General features: G+C 39.8%; 1 protein-coding gene across 1 annotated transcript; it reads right to left on the bottom strand.

Moving 5' to 3' along the window:
* Positions 1-1,102: 1,102 nt before the first annotated feature.
* Positions 1,103-21,955, bottom strand: impg2a (interphotoreceptor matrix proteoglycan 2a). The gene is made up of 19 exons (XM_054615770.1): positions 21,940-21,955; positions 20,957-21,187; positions 18,718-18,884; positions 18,611-18,626; positions 18,454-18,486; positions 16,948-17,015; positions 16,690-16,845; positions 15,711-15,769; positions 15,580-15,600; positions 12,702-12,910; positions 11,522-11,565; positions 9,285-9,480; positions 8,125-9,095; positions 7,690-7,977; positions 7,379-7,598; positions 5,034-5,244; positions 3,731-3,919; positions 2,525-2,726; positions 1,103-1,186 (listed from the first exon to the last, which is right to left on the bottom strand). Exons 1-19 carry the CDS (start codon positions 21,953-21,955, stop codon positions 1,103-1,105), a joined length of 3,381 nt encoding a protein of 1,126 aa, XP_054471745.1.
* Positions 21,956-22,382: the final 427 nt, after the last annotated feature.

Genomic DNA, 22,382 nt, shown 5'->3' with positions numbered 1-22,382 from the left:
TGTTATTCAGCAAATTGAATTAGTATTTAAGCTCTTGGAAACACCTTATTCTATGTATTCATTAGGCTGTAGTATTCTGTGAGCCCACCAGTTATTACAACTTTTAAAGAATCACTGGGAAAAACGCTTATTTGCATTTTTAATGTAGTTAGTGCTAGTTCTTAGTTGTAGTTGGAGTCAATTTATATATATTTTATAGTTAGCTCCAAAACAGCAGGAGCTTACCTTTGTTCTTTAGTCCATATGCAACTAGAAATACATTTGTCCCCTTTCCTGAAACTGTTGATGTAATTTATCTATAGGTATTACATTGCTAATGTATTGATTGGCATTATATTACACTTCCTTATTGAGAGGTCCATACTAATGTGTTCTAATCATGCAAAATCTTTGTGTATACATGTAGTAAATATCCCTACAATAAGTAATTATTTTCATCCCAACCTATTGCACCTGGTATCTCTGACAAAGATCTTGAGAGGACTTGAGAGGACAAACTAACCTGCTACACAGTCTTCAAGCGAAGAAAAAATACCTTGTTTGTTCACAGAAGATCATGTGTGTGCAGAGGAGCTCTCTCTGCGGGTATCCACGACACTGCAGCACATACAAACACAAACATATTAGATTTCATTTTTCTAGGTCAATATGTTACTTTATTAACTTCACATGCAAGTACAACTTTATTCTTAAGGTTTGTTTGGCAAGAAACATCTCTATGGTACACAGAGCGGTGGTCTATACAGCCAGATAGGATTTAAAAACAACCACCACTTTAACACACAGACACATTGCTACTGCCAGACTGTTGGCAAACATAAAGGAATGTCTGTGTCTCCTAATGGTTTCTGTCTCATTTTATCAGCTCCAGGCCTGATTGGTGAAGATTTTAGAATGATAAATCTGTTCCACACTGGTTTGGCTTGGCTCAAACTCTTCTCCTCGTCTCCTGCAGCTGTCAACTAACTAACCAATCCTTTATTTCAGTACAATCTTCCAGACTCCTGTATCTCAAACTCACTTCCCCTTTTCCTCATATCTTGGTTCGCTTCGTCCATATGTTTATCTCATTGCAGTATAAAAGGGAAAGCAGGAGAGACACTTACGCTTGATGATGCCGTACAAAGTCTGCAAACTGACGGTCCTTTGCGTAGAGCTCAATAATGCGTATCCTGTCTTGGATTTCCTGCAGAAACACATGGTATCAGTCGGATGGGAACATTACATCACAGGCAGATAAACATTAAGCTGAACAGGATGTGGCTTAATCAAAACGTGACATTTTACACCAAGAAAAAACTACAATGACTTTCCTGTTGGAAGGCGTAAAAGCCAGTTGGTGAAAGAACAAGTTTACAACCTGAAATTTCCCAATTCAAATCTTTGTCAGGTAAAATTTGGATGTGGGAAATGAAAGTGATATACCTCGCCCTGGGTCTAACGTCTGGCTGACCTTGAGCCAGGCACATCTCCCACCTGCACTTCAATACAGCTATATGGATTAATGTGTTTGAAACGAGTGGAGACATTTCAAAAGGGTACTCAGAGTATGTCCACATAATCCAGTTAATTTAACTTTTTTTTCTATTTCTGCCGTTCAACCAAAATTAAACAGTTTTTTCTCCTCAAAAAACTAACTGGGCTTTTCCAAAAAAGCCTTATGAAAGTATGACTATAAACACAAGCTTGGTGTTTCAATGTGTGCAGGCAAAGCTTTTGCAAAACTAAGAAAAAAAAGCTCCACAAATTTCTGGACTGCTCACTAGTCACACATTTTTTCTCCCTCATTCTCAGTGACCGCTTCAATTCCAATTCACACCATTAGCTCCCCCTGCTCCCCAAATATTTCCTATGGCAAATTAGTAATATACCTTTCTGAACTCCAAAATATCAAAAACAAACAGTCCTGCAATATTGCTCATAAATGATGTGATTGGGGAAAGACCAAACAGAGTGTTGTCTAACTGCACAGCAACCATTTTTTTATTTGATATCCATTCCCTGCTAGCCACCAACTATTTTAGACCCTACATATAATTCTATAAAACTATCCGTGCTAAATGTTAGATCTTTAGCAAATAAATCAGTCTTTATTAATTATCTTATTACAAATCATAAACTAGATTTTATACTCTTAACCTAAAAATGGCACTCTAATTGAGGCCTGTCCACCAGACTACAACTCCCATCAGTTAGTGAGACAGGAAAAGAGAGGGGGCAGAATTGCCACATTCTACTCCAAATATTTTAACTGCATAAAGGTGGACCTGGGCAAGTTCTCTTCTTTTGAATTCCTTGCCCTTGTTCTCAAGGAACAAGCTGTACTCATTTTTACAATTTATAGGCCCCAGAAACAGATATCCTGAGAATGCTGTTTACGTCACGGACTGTGTACTAAACTGGCTCTGAACATACGTCACAGGAAGACAATGTTCGTCTTGGGGAACATGTGTCATTGTCAGTTCTTAAGGTGGCTAAGACATCTTGTGAATCAACCAGTGGATAGCAGCCCACACACACACACCTCCTTGGTTAGTTCACTGTTCTCGTAGATGTGCCGTATCTCCTCGCTGCTGAAGTCAGTGGAGGCCTCAGCGCTGGCGCTGCTGTACACAGGAGCCTCAGGGTAGCGGCGGTAGTAATGGCTGTAGCCTGTGGTGGCCTCACTCTCATACATGGGGTTGTACTTGGTTGCCCTCTCCAGAGACGGGACACTCTCTGCTCGCCTGCAAAGCAACACACACAACAATCAGTCACATTGTGATGGCAGAATTATATGCAAAGAAACACGTCATCTAGGAAAAGAAAACTGAGCTGCAGTGAATAAGACTTTAGCGTTGATTAACCTTCATTTTGTATTAACATTACTTACTGGTGTCTGTCTGAGTCCAGACTATCAGCAAGCCTATTGTGTTAGTTGTTTAAGGCGTTTTTGGAAATAGATCAGCACAATAACTGATCAGTTAACTGGCTTAGGTTTACACAGTGTTTCTCCACAGGCTTCTCTGGGAACCATGTCACACACACACACACACACACACAAACACACACAGATAGATGGTGAACAGACACTTGATGTGTCTTTGTGTCTGCAAAAAAAGAGTAAACGTAAAGGAAGGATCAAAGCAGGACAGGAGGAAAGGACACCCAGGCAAAGGGGGTCTAGAGGAGTAAAGGACGGTATGGTGTATAATTTGGCCGTCAATTTGAGGATACAATTATGGGATGTCTCAATTTATTCTGTCCCCTTAAGAAAGTAACTAGGCTCCTTTAATCTCAAAAGGATAACATGGAGGAGAGAAAACTTTACACACACTAAATGTAAGCGTTTCTGTTCATCAAACAGAAAATAAAGGTCTGTTTACTTTCAAGAACAGACTTCACAGCTTTTGCAGGTTGATATACTATGTATGAATTAAATATTCTGGGTCTGTTTTGTGCATATATTTTATATTTAGCCTAACGTATTAAAATACAGTATTTCTGTATTCAAGATTTAAACTAAGCTTGGCCACACAACATAAGGAAAGATGAATAAAGTGGGTTCTCTAGAGTTTAAGAAGTTTAAAAGAAGGGACATTTTTCTGTCAGCACATTTATTTGTATTTTTAAGGACAGAGTTATGCTCCTTTTTATTCACCTCTGTGTCACTCACTGTTATTAAAACAAAATTTTAATCTAAAAACTATGGAGAAGTTTGGCCCTATGATAAGTGATTGGTTTTCCTCACCGTATGGGGTCCTCTAACTCGTCCTTGTCATACTGATCCCGTAACGTCCTGGCGAGGAAGAAGATGACTCCAGAGGCAACCAATAGGAATCCAGCTACAGAAGCAATCGCTATGCCGACCACCAGCGGCTCAGATACGTACTCCTCACAGTGCTCTCCTCTGTACCACCAGTTCTCCCCGACGCGACACCTGAGGTGACAATTAAAAAAACAGCTAAAATAATTTTTCACTCTAAAATAAAAACAGAAGACTGAACACAGACCTTTTTAAAACGTTTTAAGCATTCAGGGAACAGCAGAAGAACAACATTACCATCACTTCCCTTCTGTTTTTTATTCTGGGTTGAATGATTATAGGGTGTAAAATGAATGATCATGTTTGCATGTTGTCTTGACATAGTTAATAATAACAATTATAATGTTCTGTGTGGGTTATTAAATCATGATTGCCTTATTTTGGAATAAAATATGTCTTCAAATGTCTGTCCTCTGTCTCCATAGAGTGATGCAATACTTTTGGTTGGACGTCATGAAGTAAACAACAATCCAGCAGCATCTGGAGCGGCCTGCATGTTTTATGATGTGGTAAAGGGTGTGAAATATTGGTTTTCAGTCTCTTCTTGGCAAACATCCTCCGGTCTGTCTATTCATAATCATACAATTCAAAGTTTACCACATACAACAGTTTCAACATAGCCGGAAGACATGTTTCTGTCACAGATTTAGATTACTGTCACATTATTTTACACCCATGCAAATGTCTGTCTGGAGACACATGCATAAACATGTTTAGACTCAAAGACTTTCCCAAAATCCCTCAAAACCCCCCCAAATTGTGCTGATTGTTTTTAATTCATGAACAGTACACTTAGAGCCGTAGGGCACAATTAAATAACATAGTCATTTGCTAAAGGTTTGAGTGCTGTATCAAAATGTTCTCATAATTTTCTTTTTGTTTTTCTTGTTTTTTTTCTCTTGATCTAGGCCATAAAAAATATAAACGTTTGACGACAGTTAATAAGTATTTGTTGCGAACTGAGGTGCAACACAAAATGTTTATTCCATTTAGTTGGTTATGGGATGAGGAGTCAAATAAAATAAAATGTTTTTCAACAAATGCTGTGAGTGCATTGAACATCTCTCATCTGCACCTGATCAAAAAACCAACTCTATGGCTAGAAGCTTAGAATCTGACCTCCTGCATGAACTGGTAAATCTGTTTGTGTGACTGGTCTCGCAAATCCGCCAACTCAGACACCCTTTCCCTGCACACACGCAGATCACTTCTCATAATCCCCACCCACCTGCAGATGGCTCCCTGGCCGGGGATGATGTCACACTTGCCGTCATTGAGGCAAAAGTCCGTCCGCAGCTCACAGATACTCTGACAGGGCAGGCCGTCCACACTGAAGTAGCCGGCATTGCAGACACACTCCCCCTCCCCTGACCACTTGTTCACCTTACACTCTGCGTACTCGTTGCATGCCTGGAACTTACAGGGGTCGGCCTTGTCACCTGGGAATGGAAGAAACCAGGAGTTTTGACTTTAGCTATCAAGAGAAACTGTAACAAGAAGGTGCTCATGTGGTGATCAGTGTTTAACACGAGGCAAAGAGTAAATTTCCCCACCTATATTATCTCATAAGTTTTAGAATTATCAATATACCTTCTTTAATTACAACCTGAAAAAGATAACATAAAATTAAATGAATAGTAGTAAAATTTGAGTTCTTGCTGGGTGTTGGATGAGAATACCTCTCTCTTGTCTGTACGATAAATATGACGTTACAACTAGCAGCTGGTAAGCTTAGCTGAGCATAAAAGCTGGTAACAGGGGATAACAGCCAGCTTGGTTCTGTACAGCTAAATGCAGTTTTTACAATTCCAGTTTTGTACAAATCAAACAAATGAGATACAACATGTTAAGTAGTGAACTTTAGAGCTGCTGGTTGTCTCATTTTTTTACCTTCTGACACAGTCACGGCCCTCATTTTCAATCCTCATGCTAAGCTAAGCAAACTGGCTGCAACCATTTGTTTACGATATTCACTGTACAGACATGAGAGTGGTAGTTAAATAACACCAAAAATAATAAAACTAAAAAAACTAAACAAAATAAGAGCCTGTAAATTATTCTAAATATATAAGTTTTTTTTTATCACTTGACCACAATATTTATTTGCAAAATTGACACACAGACACAAAAAAACAACATTCTTCCTCCCTTTTTAGTACATCCCAAATGCATGCTGGGATCCATTATGGTGGGTTGGCTGTGACTCAGACAGAATATGACTGCTCAGTCATGATTGTTAACACAAGAATGAATCACTGATATTATTAAAAGCTGATTACAAGCTGACTGATGAAGTTCGACAACGTGAGGAAATTAAAAAAAAAGTGCACAAAAGACTGGCTCCGTTTGTGAGCCACATTATAACAACACAGGCCAATATAACAGACAAACTGTGTAAAACAAGAGCTGCAGATGTTAATGAGTTGTTCAAAGTGCAGTTAATGATATGTGTCAACTTGGCTGCTGTTTAAGGAAGCCTTGGTTATCTCAACCCAGCTGATGGGACTCTTCAGATCAAGAAGTGTCACAACAATAAATCAACACCTTCTTAAAGTGAAATTGTTTTTCAAAACAATGTTCAGAGATTACACCCATAGTATAGTATAGTATAATAGCTTTCTTGCTGAAAAGATTGATGTCACTCTCATATCTGACGTTTCAATATGAAGCTGGAGCCAGGAGCCTGTTAACATAGCTTTGCAAGACTGGAGACAGGGGGAAACAGCTAGTCTGTCTATGTCCAAAGGTAACAAAATCCATCAGCAAGCCCCTCTAAAGCTCAGTGATTCACAAGTTATATATTTTTTGTTTAAAACAAACATTTTAGGGTTTAAAGGGGGCTATGTGTGGGACTATTTCTCGGTCCAGTTCACTAAGTTCCTCTAGAACAGTGTTTCCCAAACATTTTTATTGGGGATGCACTTTTTAACAGTGACACAAACCATCACGACCCACATCACAATAGGCCTCATGTATAAATTGTGAGAAGAGCAAATTTTCCGTAAATGAACGTCCCTGGCCATCTTTACTGTCATTTCAAAATCACCTTTCATATCTTGAGTCGGGGAATAAGCCATTTTGAAGAGATATATGTTTGATGAATCACAACTTTGTTATTGAAAACACATACACCTGTTAATATTCTTATAAATGAGACCAAATCAATGCATTTAGGTGAATCATCAGTAAAAAAAAAAACAGAATGTACTCCAGCCTTTCATATTAGATTCAATGTCATAAGTAGGCTAATATTATCAGAACAATATGAACATTCAGGCTCCCTCATGTGGCTCAAAGCAGACTGCAGATATAAATATCATATACAAGAATATGGACGAAATTCAGAATTGTTTGGGGCAACCCTTATCAAATCCCCTGTGGATCCGGACCCAGTCTTTTGGGAATAACTCCTCTAGAGCCCTGAAGATGCTGGTCAGCGGATTTTGTTACCTTTTGACAGAGCCAGGCCAGCTTTCCTTTGAGAAACATATGGCATAAGCTTCAAACAGTTGGTGTTATCACAATTGTTGACTTAATCAAAGCACTCATAAAAGGGCTTTGATTAGAACCTACCTGATTCGACGTCCAGTGAGTATTTATCGATGGCCAGGTTCATGGTCTGGTAGGCTGTATTACAGAAGTCCTCCAAGATCAGATAAACTGTGGTGGTGACGCTTTGTGGCACAGGTTTGCCAAATTTCATCCGGCTGTTGACAACAATACTTCCGTTCCTGAAGTTCAGGATCTCCAGGTTCTCAAAGTTGCTCAGGTTGGACTGCAGGTAGGGCACAAGCTGGGAAAATATTTTAAAAAGTAGAGTTAGATTTTTCACCCAACAGTGGAAATACCAATAAGCAGAAGTACAGTAAATGTTAGATGTTTACCAGCTCTATAAAGCGTTGCTCCAAAGCTTTGTATTCTGGGGAGCTCTTGTTAAAGAGGTCATCTGAAAAGATCATGTTGGTCACCCTCAGGCTGAAGAACACCATCAGTGCTCTTCCAGGGTTCACTGGCATGGCGATACTGCCTTGGTCTGTGCCGTGTGCCACACCGAATGGAAAGCCAGTGCTGCCCTCCTCTGTGTGGTTAATCAAATCGTAACCGTAATGGATCACATCATAGTCTCCCTCTCCGATGGTGGCATCGTCCAAGCCTTGGCCAATTGTCTGGATCTGGTGGGTAAAAAGTTTTTTAGTTGTTGGTTTAAACAGTTTTGAGATGAGACTTTCTAGTTCTCCTCTAGTCCTCTATTTAAACAAATTGAATTGTGTATTTTGTGAAACTTCGCAATTTCTTTCAATACAATTATTTTGCTTTACCTCCATCAGTGAAGGGATGATGATGTCAGGTTGCCTTTCAGAGGCCGGGTCAACGTCAGAGATACGGGTGAAAGGCGACTCCCTCTCTGGAGAGAGAACAGTCGGTTCGACAGGGCTCACAGAATCTGTCACTGGTGGCTCTAGTTCATCTTTCCTGACCAGTAAGATTTCATCCTCGGTAAGATCCTCTGTAGAGATCTCTGGAGCTGCTGGGCCTTCTTCCTCTGCAGGTGGAGCTTCAGGTGCAGTCTCTTCTTTCACCTCCTGTCCCTCGCTCTCTGATGCTTCCTCCATGCCGCCCTCTTCAAATACAGGTTCATCAGGATAGGTCGAAACCATATTGATGTCGGCTTCTTCCGCGGGCTGCTCATCTACAGATGGAACATCTGTGAGGATGGATTCTTCTTCTGTGCCCTCCCCCGGGTCTTCACCAACAGGAAGCAGACCTGTTTCTACTGCCTCCGGCTCTGGTGCTTCACTCGCTACATCTATAGCCTCAGGAGGTGGGACCAGGACAGGCAGGCCTTCTTCTGTGGTCTCAGCTGCGATTGTAGAGATCTCGAGCTCCTCTGGAATCTCTGCCTCATTCACAACAACATCATCCAGATGCTCCTCTTCTAAAGCTGCAGCAGTAGGTTCTTCTTCCACTGCAGCAACCTCAACATTCTCTGTTTCAGCTTCAGAGATGGCATCTGCATTTATGGCTATATCCTCTGTTATTGGCCCATCTTCTGAGCCAGTCTCCTCAAGAGACACTTCTCCTTCCTCTGTGTGTGTAGATGGCTGGAGCAGGTCCTCCAGGTTGTCTTTGCCCGAACCAGAGGCCTCGACCTCCATTGGTGGTTCAGGCAGCGTGACGCCATCTGGCAGCTCAGGGGAGGGGAGCTCAGCTGGGAGCTTCTCTGGTGGATGGGTTTCTACAGCAGGAGTCTGCACAATGTCTCCCAGCAAGAGACCCTCCTCCTCAATGCCTGGAAAAAACAAAGACATGAAGAAACTTAACTCAGTTTCTGCTGGACTTTTTTTTAAACTGGCTACAGCCCACAGATCCATTTGGCAAACCACAAAAACATTCTGTTTAAGATCAACAAAATGAAAAATGAGAGGTAAAGAAAATCATCCGGCAATTTTCTAAGAAGTGTTAAGAGGTTAACACTCACTGCCAGCTTCAGGTGCACTAGTGGTCAGGCCAGGCGCAGGAGACATAACCTCACTCTCATCCAGGACAATGACGTCATTTTCTGTGTTCGCCACTGTGTTGGTTTCAGAGGGCTCAGGCAGGACGTAGTCTTCGTTGACAACCTCTGTGTCCTCTTCCAGGATCATGACCTCTGGTGCCTCATCAACAGCATCAATCTGCATCACAAGCAGGATTTATTTTATCTAGATCATTGGAGTGTGCCATTCAACAGGAGCTCTGATTGGCCAGATGTTTTGTGTTTAGAGGTCAGACCAATCAGAGCTCCTGCTGCTGCTCTGTAGGTTGGACACTGCTTGTTACTTTAGTTAAATGTTAAATCAAAAAAAAAAAAAAAAAAAGAACTGTGGGATCGAATATGATAGGAAATGGAAAATCAAAAGGTTAAATTTAGAATTTCAGTCATTATTTAATCATTTAAAGAACAACTTAATACTTAATAAAGAAGCGTTTTGCCCTGGCGATTCTGGTAGAAATTTTCAAGATTCATCCACATCTTGTAGGAAGTTTGCTTTGTTGTACCTGTGGGCACATTCAGCAGTGATGTCAATGTAAACTGACGATACCCTACTGCAGGGGTTTTCAACCTTTTGTAACTTATGGCCCACTACTAATTTTTTTCAATAAATCTGAAAACAACCTTTCCAAATAAATATGAAAAGAACAAAATGATTAAATAAAGTAGAAAAAAGAAACTGGACTGTAAATGTGTTGTGATGGTATGATATTGAGCTGTATTCACCAAAATAATTTAGGAATTCAAATGTATAGAATTCAGAATATCAGGGCTTCCTCGCCACACTCTATGGGGCTTTTTTTTGTCTCCCAAATTACTGCTTCATTTAAAAAAAACAATCAATATTGTGTCTGCGTTAGGGAACATTAGCTATCTAACTGTGGCATCACACGTTTGATCATGTGCATGGTGAGCACTAATGGGTTTAACATTTATTATTTTTTGAATTCTTGAGCACATTTAGATATAAAGATAACTAAATAAATAAACAAATGAATAACCCAAACATTTTTTTATTTATTTTATTTAAACCATTCGACAATACTTTCGTGGCCCACTAGATGGGCGCTCTGAGGCCCACCAGTTAGCATAGCTACCCTTTGAAGCCCAAAGTTTGGCATTATGGCCTTCACCATCTTGATCTATGGGCATCGCCATCTTTGCTGGCTAGTTAGCTAACTAGCTTGATAATTCCAATTTCATGCTCCACTGATTACAAAAAATAAGTGCACATGAGAGAAGATGCCTCTCCTGTTACCTATGAGTACTTAAACTGGTGATATTTAGTTTTTTTCTTAAAAAGAAGCAGAATGTAATTAATTTGACACCTTGTCTATACTTTAGTTCTAGTTTTGCTTTAGTTTCCTTGCATTACATTTGATCTACTCTTGTTTATCTTGCTTTTGTTTTTTAATCACTGTGATTGGATTTGTTGGCCAATAATGAACTAAAATCTCTAAAGGCAATCAGCTGTCTTCAACCTGTATCTGAAGTGGGTTTAGCTCGCTGCATGTATTGGCTGAACTTTAAAAAGTTGAATGATGCAGGCTCCTTACTTCTAATATCAACTCAAAGAAAGCTTGAAAGACCAGCAGCTGAATTTCAAATGTTCCAAATCCAAACCAGAGCAGCAAAGTGCGTCGGTGGCACAGTAGCTCTGCACTCTTGCCTATGAATCAATTACTGATGAGACGTTTGCCAAAATCTCCCAACTCATATAATGAGTCATATTAATCACTAAGCAAGCTGAGCTGCAAAGTGAACCAGCAGACGTATTCAGTGCAACCCAAACTCTGATTACCATCAGCGTGCACAGTCCCCCACAAAGACGGACTTGGAATTATTTGTCTAAATAAACTCATATGTGCTGTCTCTCCTCTTTACTCGCTGTGGTGTGGTGCACTGTAGCTTTTGACCCAGAATAGCAGTGGTTTATTATAGCAAGAGCCAAACTAATCCTCAAAGCCTCACTTCATCCTGGCTGGTGAGATCATCCTTTACCTGCACTGGTTTGGAACTGGATAACATCAAAAGCCAGTTACAGGTTAACGCAACATCAGTCATACTTCTGCTGTTAAGTTTCCTTAAACAAACGTGATATATCAGCTTTGTGGGGCTAAAGGCAGCTTTATGGCGTGGTGAGAGATTGTTGTCATGATTGTGGGGATGACTTGTTAACTCACCGTGGCTCCGTCTGCAGCGTTGACAGATTCAGGGACCTCAGACACTGTGGAACCAGTGGGGGGAAACAAATATGAAAACAATGCATATGTGCCAAATAGCTAAAAAAAAAAGATGCCTGCAGGAGTCTGTGGAATTCTTTTAAACTGATGTCTCTCATTTTGACAGCATTACCTTCAGGGGTAAATATCTACAAACCAGTGTTAAAATCTGGAGTGAATATCAGCCGCTGTGGAGCCAAGGCTATTACTGAATGGCCACCAAAGCAGACAAACGAAGCCAAGCTGTTGGCAATATGAGACTGTTTAGCCATAATTTTACACGTCCAAGCTCATAATTGATGTAAGCATCAGATGGCATGCACCTCCAGGGGAGCTCGCTAACACAGTAAACTAATGACACACATTCTCTCCAAAACATGATCTGGGAGAAATCACTCTGGAGGAGGAGATGGTATAGACATTATCACATCCTTCAATTTCTTCACATTTCTGGAGAAGGACCCTGGTCATAAGTGCGGGGAAGCTAACCGACCTACTGACTGACTAAATCCAACAGATGCTGTGGTTTGAATCTCCCTATGTGAGCATTTGAGTGTGAGTTTTACTTTTATGTCTTCTGCTGCATCAATTGTTGTCCCTTTTCTTCATATATTGTTCTGGATGTAAGATCCACTGGGTGTAAGCAAAAATAAAGGACTACAGTAAAGCAAAAAAAATCAGAGGGCTCAGATTTCAAACATGCTTTCTGCAAAGCTCTCTTTTGCTGACCACTTAATGACAAGGATTTAGGTGTCACACAGAATAAAACATTGGTCCTGTAATTGCTGGTTATGTATTTTTGTTCATCAAAAATGCCCCACCTTTGAGCTGAAACTTTTATAAAAATGTCTCTGTCTTCTTTGACAAAAAGAGCAGACAAATAAGAAACAGATGACACTATTAAAACCCTGGACCGTTTTCTGAAGTGGTGTAGCTTATGTTTTCAGATCAATGCTGGGTCTACTGTGTCTCTATATTATATGACGTTTGGAGGTTTTTGCCCTGCAGTGCATGCACTACTTCTGCCAATTCATCCCCAGTGTTCTCGCCGACATGACCATGAAATAAACAGCTATAATGATGGCATGTGTGTGTTCTATTACAGAGAATATCGGCAGTCGAGCACTTTTCATCGTCTTACCACTCTCCAGCTCGTCGTTATGCAGGGCTTCAGTGATGAAGTTTTTCACCTCGCTGATGGTGTAGACCACCGTGGGGAGCTCCATGACCTCACGGTACGAGTTCTCCACCAGGTTTGACTGCAAGGTCAGGTAGTCCAGTTGGTCAGTGCTCACTCCTGCTCCATTCACCACCAATGTGACAGTGTAGTCCACCACCACGCCATCCAGCCTGAAGACACAAATATAGATAGATAGATAGATAGATAGATAGATAGATAGATAGATAGATAGATAGATAGATAGATAGATAGATAGATAGATAGATAGATAGATAGATAGATAGATAGATAGATAGATAGATAGATGGATATTCCTTTATTGATCCCCATGGGGGAAATGCGGGTGTTGCAGCAGCTCAAGTACAGAGAAAGTTACACTCAGGCCACACATTGAACAGGGCTATACAGTCATTCAATATTATTGTTCAGTGGAATGAAATTGGTATATACACTACCTGGCCTCTAAATAAGCTTAACCTTTATAATTTAATGCATTGTGATGCAAAAAATTCAACATTTAAGAAGATTATTATTTTGAGTTTTTGTTGACACTGTCACTTTATGACTTAGCTCTTAGTTGGTGGTGTTGGACTGCATTATACTGCAATGTGTTTATAATCACTATCGTAAAGGAAAGGGCAAAACAATAAAAACACCTCTCAATATCATACGGTCCAGTTCAACACCATTTAGATCTCAATAATAAACGTATAGCTAAATGAATACCTCTGTGACAGTGTTGATCAAAATTATAATGTTAATGTAAAGGTAGAAATAATGGAAGGGTGTTTTTTATTATTTTACAGGTGTACCTAATAAAGTGGCCAATGAGTATAATTATATTGTCTTAATGTTTTACATATTTCTGTTGCCAACATTAACATCCCAAGCAAATTGTATTAACACTAAAAATGGTTATCAAGGTTTTTGTTTTATTCGTGTGATCACTTTTCTTTGATGCAAAGCATTGAGTCAGTGAATATCAATTCAATTCTTTTACCTGTAATTTTGCAGATATTTTGCATAGCCTATTTTTAACATTTGTCAAGGTATATATTAATATCAGAATTTTCTTAAACTGTGCTTTGGGGATATAATTGTGCAAACTGATTTTGTATATTGTGAAATATACCTACTATACATATTGTCTTTCCACAAGCTACTTAATGGACAATGCTGTGAGATTGATTTGTCTCCTGAAACCAAGGCGTGACATTTCAATCTCAATTTCTATTAAAATGTGATATTCCCCAGCTCTAATCAATTTTTTATCACATCAGCCTTGATTACTCTTTTCTACCTAAGTCTTCTGCTTGTAGCCATTGTTCAGCTTCACAATAGCAACAAAGCAGTTGAGTGCTTTGCTCAAGAGCTCCTTAATAGCTGTCAGGTGAGAGGGGAAGTTTTTTATTTATTTTTTCTCACCCAAACTTGGTGAGGATATTTTCCCAATCAATACACCTACACACCATTACAATTATAAAGTATATTACATTTCTAAGAGGATGAAAATCGCTCAGGCATTAGCATGATTTAACATCATCATACAATTCCTGTTTAAAGAATTGTAAAGCGATCACAGATGACTGACGACTGCGATTTACTGCTTGGAATGGAAAAAACCAATCTATCAGCCTTCAATTGGCTACTGGGAGCCCTCCACTCTGACCTAGTTTGTTGGGTTCATGGCAGACAGCTGAGCACGTGCTGGCCTACGTTTAGAAGGGGATCCAATCTTTCCCCTTTTAGCTTCACACATACACACAGAGGCAGAGAGAGCTCTACGCGTGCTTTGCCCTGGGATCTACAGATAGCAGCAGCATGCAGGATTAATCACAGCATCACTGCGAGAAAGTATAAATAAATGTCTCAGTGTACCTAATATGTTTTCATGATTATTAAGTATACGAAGAACAGTTTACAAGAAAGAGTAGCAGTACGTATCATTTTCAATCTCTCGCTAGAGTGGATTCTAACTTAGTTAATTTACTCAAGTATTGTTTGTAAATATATATTTGAGCTAGAAAGTATATCCATTTTGTGCTACTGTTATTCCATTATATTTCTGGGGCAAATGTTGTACATTTTACGCGTCAACAATTACTTTGAAGATAAAGAATTTACTTAGAAAATATATAACAATCTTGAGAAATATGACAAATTGTTAAAAGTAAGGTGCCCAATAGTGCATAAAGTTGGTTCCACCTCAACCAGCTATGAAATGAAAATGCGATAGAGTAGCTGGAAAGTGGATTATTGTTACTTTTGTACTGAGCCGGGTTGGCTGTGTCCCACTGTTTCCAGTCTTGTATGCTAAGCTAAGCTAACAGCTGCAGGCTACAGCCTTATATTTACCAAACACAGATAAGAAGTGTATTTCCCAAAATGTCTTTTACTTGGAATGGAGTATTTTCACAGAGATATCTACTTTTACTTAAGTAAAGTATCTGAATACTTCTTCAACACCATTACCCACCAACTTCCATTTAACCTTTGCTCCCCTGACACACACAACATCTTTCCCTCTAACCCTCGTCCTCTCCTTCCTTAGACCAGAGGCTGATTGGTGAGGTTGTAAAGCCCTGATAATCTTCTCTATAGAAGAGCACCTGCTCACTCGTTTGCAACCATCCTGATCCCACTTAACATGTGAGTGACCACACTAAGACCAGTAACAAAGGCAACTAGTGACACACGTGCCCACGCTCACAGGTAAATACAGCGTGAGATGAAGGTGAAGCCACACACACGCACACAGATCTAGCTAAGGAATGGTTGATGGGGATCTTTGGGCTTAATATTTGAGGTCTAACTACTATAAGCGGTAATGATGACTCACCCTTCACTGTCCTTCTGGGGCCTACATGAAACAAGTGAAATAGTGTTAATTCTACAAGTCAAGGTTATATTGACCATACTGTGAGGACAGTTATTTTGTCCACAGGATTAAACCACAGCAGGGACACTGACCTGAAGTCCAGCACAGACATGCTCTTAAATCCAGGAAGCAACTCCAGAGCGTCCTCTATCTGCAAGGACAAAAAATGATCACGCATGATAAACAAGCTTCAGGAGGAGCTTCTTATTTGGATAGCGTGACAATAAACTTGCTTGGCAAAATAAAATTAGATTTATTGTTCCAAGAGGGCTAATTTTGTACAAAGCAACTGAAAGCTTTTGTGCTGTGGCCCGGGTCATTATCCTCTGGAGGCTGACTAGTGCACTGCGGTCAACTTATTTATTGGTCTACAAGGTCTTGCTTTAATGCACTAAGAAAAACAATCCGTTTACAGTTCTGAAGACTCACTGACCCGGTTTATTTATTCCTTTAGAGAAGGAGGACACAAAAACAGGTCCCCAGGGCCTTTTGCCTCCCGGCTTGTCTAACAATTCCCCTTAACATTGATTTACTACCTTGTCCTCTGCTCCACACTTATAAATCCTTCAAGGCACTTGAGTTTGTGTGTTCGCAGTGTGTGTACGTGAAGGTATACAGATTTTATGTGTATAGCAGATCTCCACCGAGAAAAACAGGTCAGTGATGAGGGGAAAATGTCTTCATTTGTGGAAATAAAATCAAGTGAATGGTAATGATGCCACAGAAAAACACCTAAACAAATTTACAGAATTTTCCAAGTACCTGTAAAACCACTGCTTCCAAAGGCAGAGTACCAGTGCTTACGTGTTCACGTGCAAAAGTTTATCTATTCCCAAGGCACGTTATAACACTGTGCTTTCAGCAAAATAGTTATGTGCTTTTGAACTCCTGCCTAACAGTTTGGGTTTAACTACTGCACTGGTTAAAGTGTGTGATATTAAAACAAACAATGCATCCATTGCAGACCACAAACCAGAAGATATAGTGAGTCCAGTCCGGAGCCAAGATACGGTACCACTAAGAGGAGTCATTAAGAGAGACGGACAGAAAGAGATGGAGCCAGAGACAAACCTTTTCAGCAAACTGTCTGCTGAGCTTTTGGTGATGGAGGCTGGATGGATCATGGAGCTCGTCGCTGTACCTCTCACTGGTCAAAAGAATGCTCAGCTCCATCACCTGCTCCAGCACAGCGGGGGTGGGAGTCTGCATGGCAATGTCATTGTCCATCTGTAAAAAATATATTTAAAAAAGAGACTTAGTAATATAGTATTTATATGTGCACGTTAGTAACACATCGTGAATCTGTAAACTATCTGTGCGTGCACTCACTGGACTCTCCACCACCTCTGGGGTTATGGCGGCTGCTTCCTGCACCGTCTCTCCTTTATCTTGGTCTTCTGGGTGGTTGAGTTCATGTGCAAAAAAAAAGGAACAGTTGGTTTATTTCAAGTGGATGTGTGCTTAAACCTTTGGCAGGTGTGATTCCTGATGGCTGTATGGATAAGACTTCCCTGACCTGACCTGAAGTGGCCTACAGCCAATCTCACTCAACAAACACATAGAAAGATTCACAAACTTACTGCATAGAAAGCTGGAATATTGTATGAATACGTACTTGAAAATACACACAAGATAATGGTCTGACACTGAAACAACAATCTTTGTGCAGAAGTACAGATATGGCAGAATGCTTATAGGACAATAGAGACACCATTTGATTTAAGTCACATGATGTCCTACAGCTAACACAGTGACACTCACTTAGCTCAGGAGCTTCAACAGCTTCCGGTGCTCTTTGTGTCGGACTGCTGTAAAACAGTAGAATATTGTTTCATTAGTGATGATATCATATTACTTAATAATAACAATCACAGAGAATCACACTGTTAGGTAAAGGTACAAGTAGGATTTAAAGAATAAAGCTAGTTTTTTTTTTTTATTATTCCAAATGATCTTCTCTTAACAAAACCAATCATTAATTCACTCTGTTATTAAGCACTGTACAGTCTCAGCCAAAGCCTGATATAACTGCCCCCAAGTCATACACATTAAACTTATAAAAAAATTCTAAGACCTAAGGGATAGGTACTAAAAGGAATAGTTTGTGATACCAGTCCAACATTTGTATGCTATCTGAAGATGCCAGCAACTGGTTAGCTTAGCTTAGCATAAAGACTGGAAACAGGGTGAAACGGCAAGCATGCATCGATGGAAGACAATAACATGAGGGCATTAGATATATCAGACTGTGGCCGCACAGATCATAACTTGTTAGTAGAATGAATTCATTGTTATTTCCTTAAGGGGAATGATGCGATCGGTTGTGTGCTGCGTACGTGTGTGTGTGTGTGTGTGTGTGTGTGTGCATCCGTGAATGAGTGAATGTGCATCTCCGTGTCTGTCCACAGCTAATATCGCATTTTGACAGCTTGGTGAGTTTAATTTAGTTTTTTGCAAGATTGTATGTGTATTATACATCAATATTGAGCCGTTTACCTGCATTCATGGCGGCTTCTAAGTGTGTCTTACAATAAGCCCATTGGTGTCTAGCCAATCATTGGTTGTATTAGTTCACATAATGCAGCAGTGGGTGTTGGGAGATCTGTATTCTACTCGGTGCACCTCTCAATTGGTTTGAATTTTTTGAAAATATTATAAAGACAAAATAATGCCAGATTTATCTTTTACACTCAGAAATAGGGAAAGCACATATACAAAAAAGCTTTGGTATCAGAAAAAAAATCAAACAGGAAACAATTCAAAAACAAATAAACATGTGTGATGAAGCTATGTGTGCTAACAACGAGCGAGAATATTAAGGTTGAAGAGGCTTACCTGCACATATGTTGCCAGGACCTGGTGGGCTCACTACAGATGGTTGAAAGAACAGAAACATTAACAAGACGCAGACTAAATTATGAAATCAATAAATGTATGACGCGGATGTTGGGTTAGCACTAAGAGAAAAGAGGTTTATTTTACCTTTTCAAACCTGGCATTGACATTCTCTAGAAGGAGAAAAAAACCGAATTGTATATTATTTTCTGTTCTGTACTGCTCACAGATACTGATTCATTAAAACATTATTCAGCCACTAACCTTTTGAACCAGATCCTGATGCTCCTCTGATTGGCTAAAGTAGCTGCCAACATCGTGTGCCGTGACTGTGCCCTCTTGGCATTGGCTCATCCAGCTTTGGTACTCTTCCTGCTCTGGGAGGCGGTCCCAAAAGATCTTGAAAGCCTCCCATATGGTCTCCTGGCACACTTTTCAGACCAGAGAAAAATCACCAACCACTTTAAAACTCAAGCTTGCAGAACTTGTTACATGGCAGTGTTTTCAAAGTTATTTTGAATGGGGCGACACTTCATATTGTGAAGGTCTCTTCTAGGCAACAAAGACCATTCTGCTGGCTCATTAGCAGGGTAATACAAGCATCATTAATTAACTACAACAATGATAGACCTTCATATTGTAAGCAGGGAGGTCTGAGGCCCAAATCTAGGTCCACTTCCATGTAAACTTTATGACATAACTCCCTTTCATGAGTCAGCCTACTGGATACTGATCCAAACTTGATTCACAAACTCCAATCTTCTTCCCTAATCAACGCTGTCTGTGAGGCCTGAGACACCAGTCACCGCCAAATCCAAATCTACCTTACATAACAAACTGTTCCCCGTTCACAGACTGTCTCTTGGCACCAACATCCCTGTTGTTGTCTACGTCTAGCTTCCCAAGAGTTCACACCTTGAACTCTGTCCACTCACACGCACATACGTTGCGCACTGTTTCTTCAGCGATAACAGAACAAAATGTATTTTCTCTCTTGAATATATTGCTAAGAAACTGCTGTCCACCTGTGGTGTGCTGCATATGTTTCTTAAGGTGTCAATTCACAAATCACACAAACGCTCACCACAACATCAAAATATTCCATTACAGGTTAATGTCCTGCATTACTACAGAATTATAATCAGAATAATGTACTTGCATCTTTGTATGTAAATAATACACAAAGTAACTAGTCACTAAAGCCTATATTTGTAGAGTAAAAGAGTACATTATTTCTCTCTGAAATGTAGGGAAGTAGAAGAGAAGAGATAATGGTACTACTCAAGTACAAGGACCTCAAATTTGTACTTAATGTTGTCAATTACAATCCACCACTGGTATAAAACCATGCAGAATATTTTTTTGTCTGAAGTTTGAAATATCAAACTATAAAGTTTCTGCTTCTACACCAAAGAAAATGTTGTGAGCAGCCTGCTCCTCATCTCTGCTTGAGGCTACATTAGCCACCATTAGCAGAACACACCAGAATCTCTGACCTAACTGTCTGCGGTTGAGTTGAATTGTGGGTAGTGTAGGTGAAAGGTTACGACAAGGAAGAAAAATAACATAATCTCTGGTTCTGCCATATTGATTTGAAACTTAAAAAAGCTGTTTATCATGAGTCAAATAATGTTAAGGGATTGCAAATGGAGTACTCTTCTTCTATTAACTAATTTTATTTAGTATCAAACTAATACATTGATAACATAGAAAATGTTAATCGTTCCTTGACAGCAAAGCTGATTTAGCATTTTTAATTACCAATCAAATCTACTTTAGGGGAAAACATTATTTCAAGAAAATAGTACAAAAAAGCAGAAAAAAATAGATGTAAATAAATCAAATCTTTTAATATCCTAATATTCCTCTATTCAACCAGATACAGAATTATGTGTCCATCTCTGCACAAAAATATGTTTTTTCAATTAAAAAACATATCATGTACACCTGTCTCAGTCTCTTAGTCCATTGTTGTACTGTAGGGGGTTGATTTTGCATCCAACAAATCAATATAATTTTCCTTGCAATTAACAGTAATACCCTTAGGATATACTAATCATACCAATAGAGTATACCTTGCGGTATGTGTCCCAGCATATGGTAAGGTACACCCTTTCAGGGTGTATATCTCAAATCCTGGCCACATAAAAAAAAACACTGAACTATCTGCATGACTAGATACAACTAGTGTCCAAATCTTTTTTAATTTTATTTGTGATTCAGGTGAACTGACCCTGTAAGTAGACCACAGGTTGTTTGAATGTAAATCTCTTAAGGACTAGTTGCAACTTGTGTCAAGAAAGATGACCACCAACATTCTTCTGCTTGACCCAGGTGGATCACTTGCTGTAATGGTATGTGCCTAATGGACAATAATTCCTCAAGGCAGTGGGGACAAAATCTTACAAAATAAAATGTTGTTTTTGCATAACTTCTCCCAACAATAGTGAGGTACCCATCCACATTGTACACTGATCTTCTCTCATTTAATGTTCAGTCTTACCTCTGAGATGAAAGTAGCTCAGGTGGTTTGCCACGACCTGCTGGGCGGTCTCCTGTGCACAGAGTTGGACTCCACTCGGGAAAAGGATGTTACGTTTCCGTCGAGAGATAACTGCATGGCCTTCATCAGTTTCCTTGACAATAGAAACATTAATGACCCGTGGCAACGCCTCAGGCTCCTGATTATAGGGCAGACTCAGGTAACCCATAGAGGAACCTTCCAGTGCTGCATCTGGGGTACAACAAAAATACATAAAAAACACACACATTCAAGACTTAATGTTTGACTCTCCTTTAGTTTAGGTGTGAGCAAGAACTTTAAAACTTAACGACAAAACGTACCTGTCCTTATGTCCAAAAATATGACCACAAAACTAAAAACAACAGAGTAGAAAACACATCTCCAAGATATGATGCTCATGATAAATCTGTGACTGTGTTTAAATCCTTGGATTTGGAAAAGGATTAAGTAGATGTGTACTTCTTCTCTTCAGCTTCTTACAAGTTTGCATAGTTAAGAAGTCTCCAGACGCAGAAAAATAACAGAAGCACGTACAGAAATCATTTGAGGACCCTATGACACGCTGGTTTCCTGCTTCCCTCTGCAGCTGAAGAGAGGTGTGTCCCACGGTGCTGAGAAGACAGCTCCTGGATCAGGTAGAAAAAGGCAGATGGCTCTTTGAGAGAGGTGGATTTTTTTAATGCTCTGTAATCCTGTTTACTGTAAGCCTTAGAAGAGCTCGCCAAGAAGTTACTGGAGCAACACTGGAAAAGAGGGTGGGGGGTGGGGGGTGCATAGTGTGGAAGAAACATGGACAGAGTAGGAGGTAACAAAGACCACAGAGTCAACATCAAGCAGAGGGATACATCAAAACATACAGATATTATGATAGTTTACTGATTCTTGTAGGGAGATTAGTTAGGATTTAATGTTTTCTGCAACAACCCAGCAAACGGCCAGTAGAAGAGACCTAATCTTTTTACCCCAGTTGAAGGACATTCCCCTTAACTGTTAAACACCCTGCTGCCCAATTAGGCAAATGGCATTAAACACACCGAGCCATTGGAGATCATAATGGCGGCCACGTGTCTGATCTCGCTGGTGGAAAAAAAACATCAATCAAAAGAATACCAGATTATATTACAGAAGAAAGTCCTGATCTGACAAAAAAATGTCAGCTAGTCAGAAAAAATGCTAAAATTGAAAAATATTTTTTAGCCCCCACCTCCCCAAACACACACACAGACCCCCACCTGACCATAAAGATACCGTGATTGTGTGTAAAGTTGGTCTAGCTGATGTTGACCTAAGAAGAGGCAACTGAAATCCTCTCAGTATGTATATTTTGACAACAGTTAGAGTTGTGGGCTTAGTCTGGAGTCGACCTTTAACCCCAAACGCTTCCTCGTCTTCTTATCCTTAAATA

Source organism: Anoplopoma fimbria, chromosome 16, assembly GCF_027596085.1.
Source record: "Anoplopoma fimbria isolate UVic2021 breed Golden Eagle Sablefish chromosome 16, Afim_UVic_2022, whole genome shotgun sequence".
Taxonomy (NCBI): Eukaryota; Metazoa; Chordata; class Actinopteri; order Perciformes; family Anoplopomatidae; genus Anoplopoma; species Anoplopoma fimbria.
The sequence above is the reverse complement of the archived record's forward strand: the minus strand, read 5'-3'. Positions and strand labels throughout refer to the sequence as shown.

What these genes read in the sequence shown, in the direction of transcription:
- impg2a (XM_054615770.1), bottom strand. An exon ending in TCATCCCTTCACTGATGGAG is followed by an intron (nt 7,978 to 8,124) that starts GTAAAGCAAAAT and finishes TTTACCCACCAG; the next exon opens with ATCCAGACAATTGGCCAAGG. An exon ending in AGCAACGCTTTATAGAGCTG is followed by an intron (nt 7,599 to 7,689) that starts GTAAACATCTAA and finishes ATATTTTCCCAG; the next exon opens with CTTGTGCCCTACCTGCAGTC.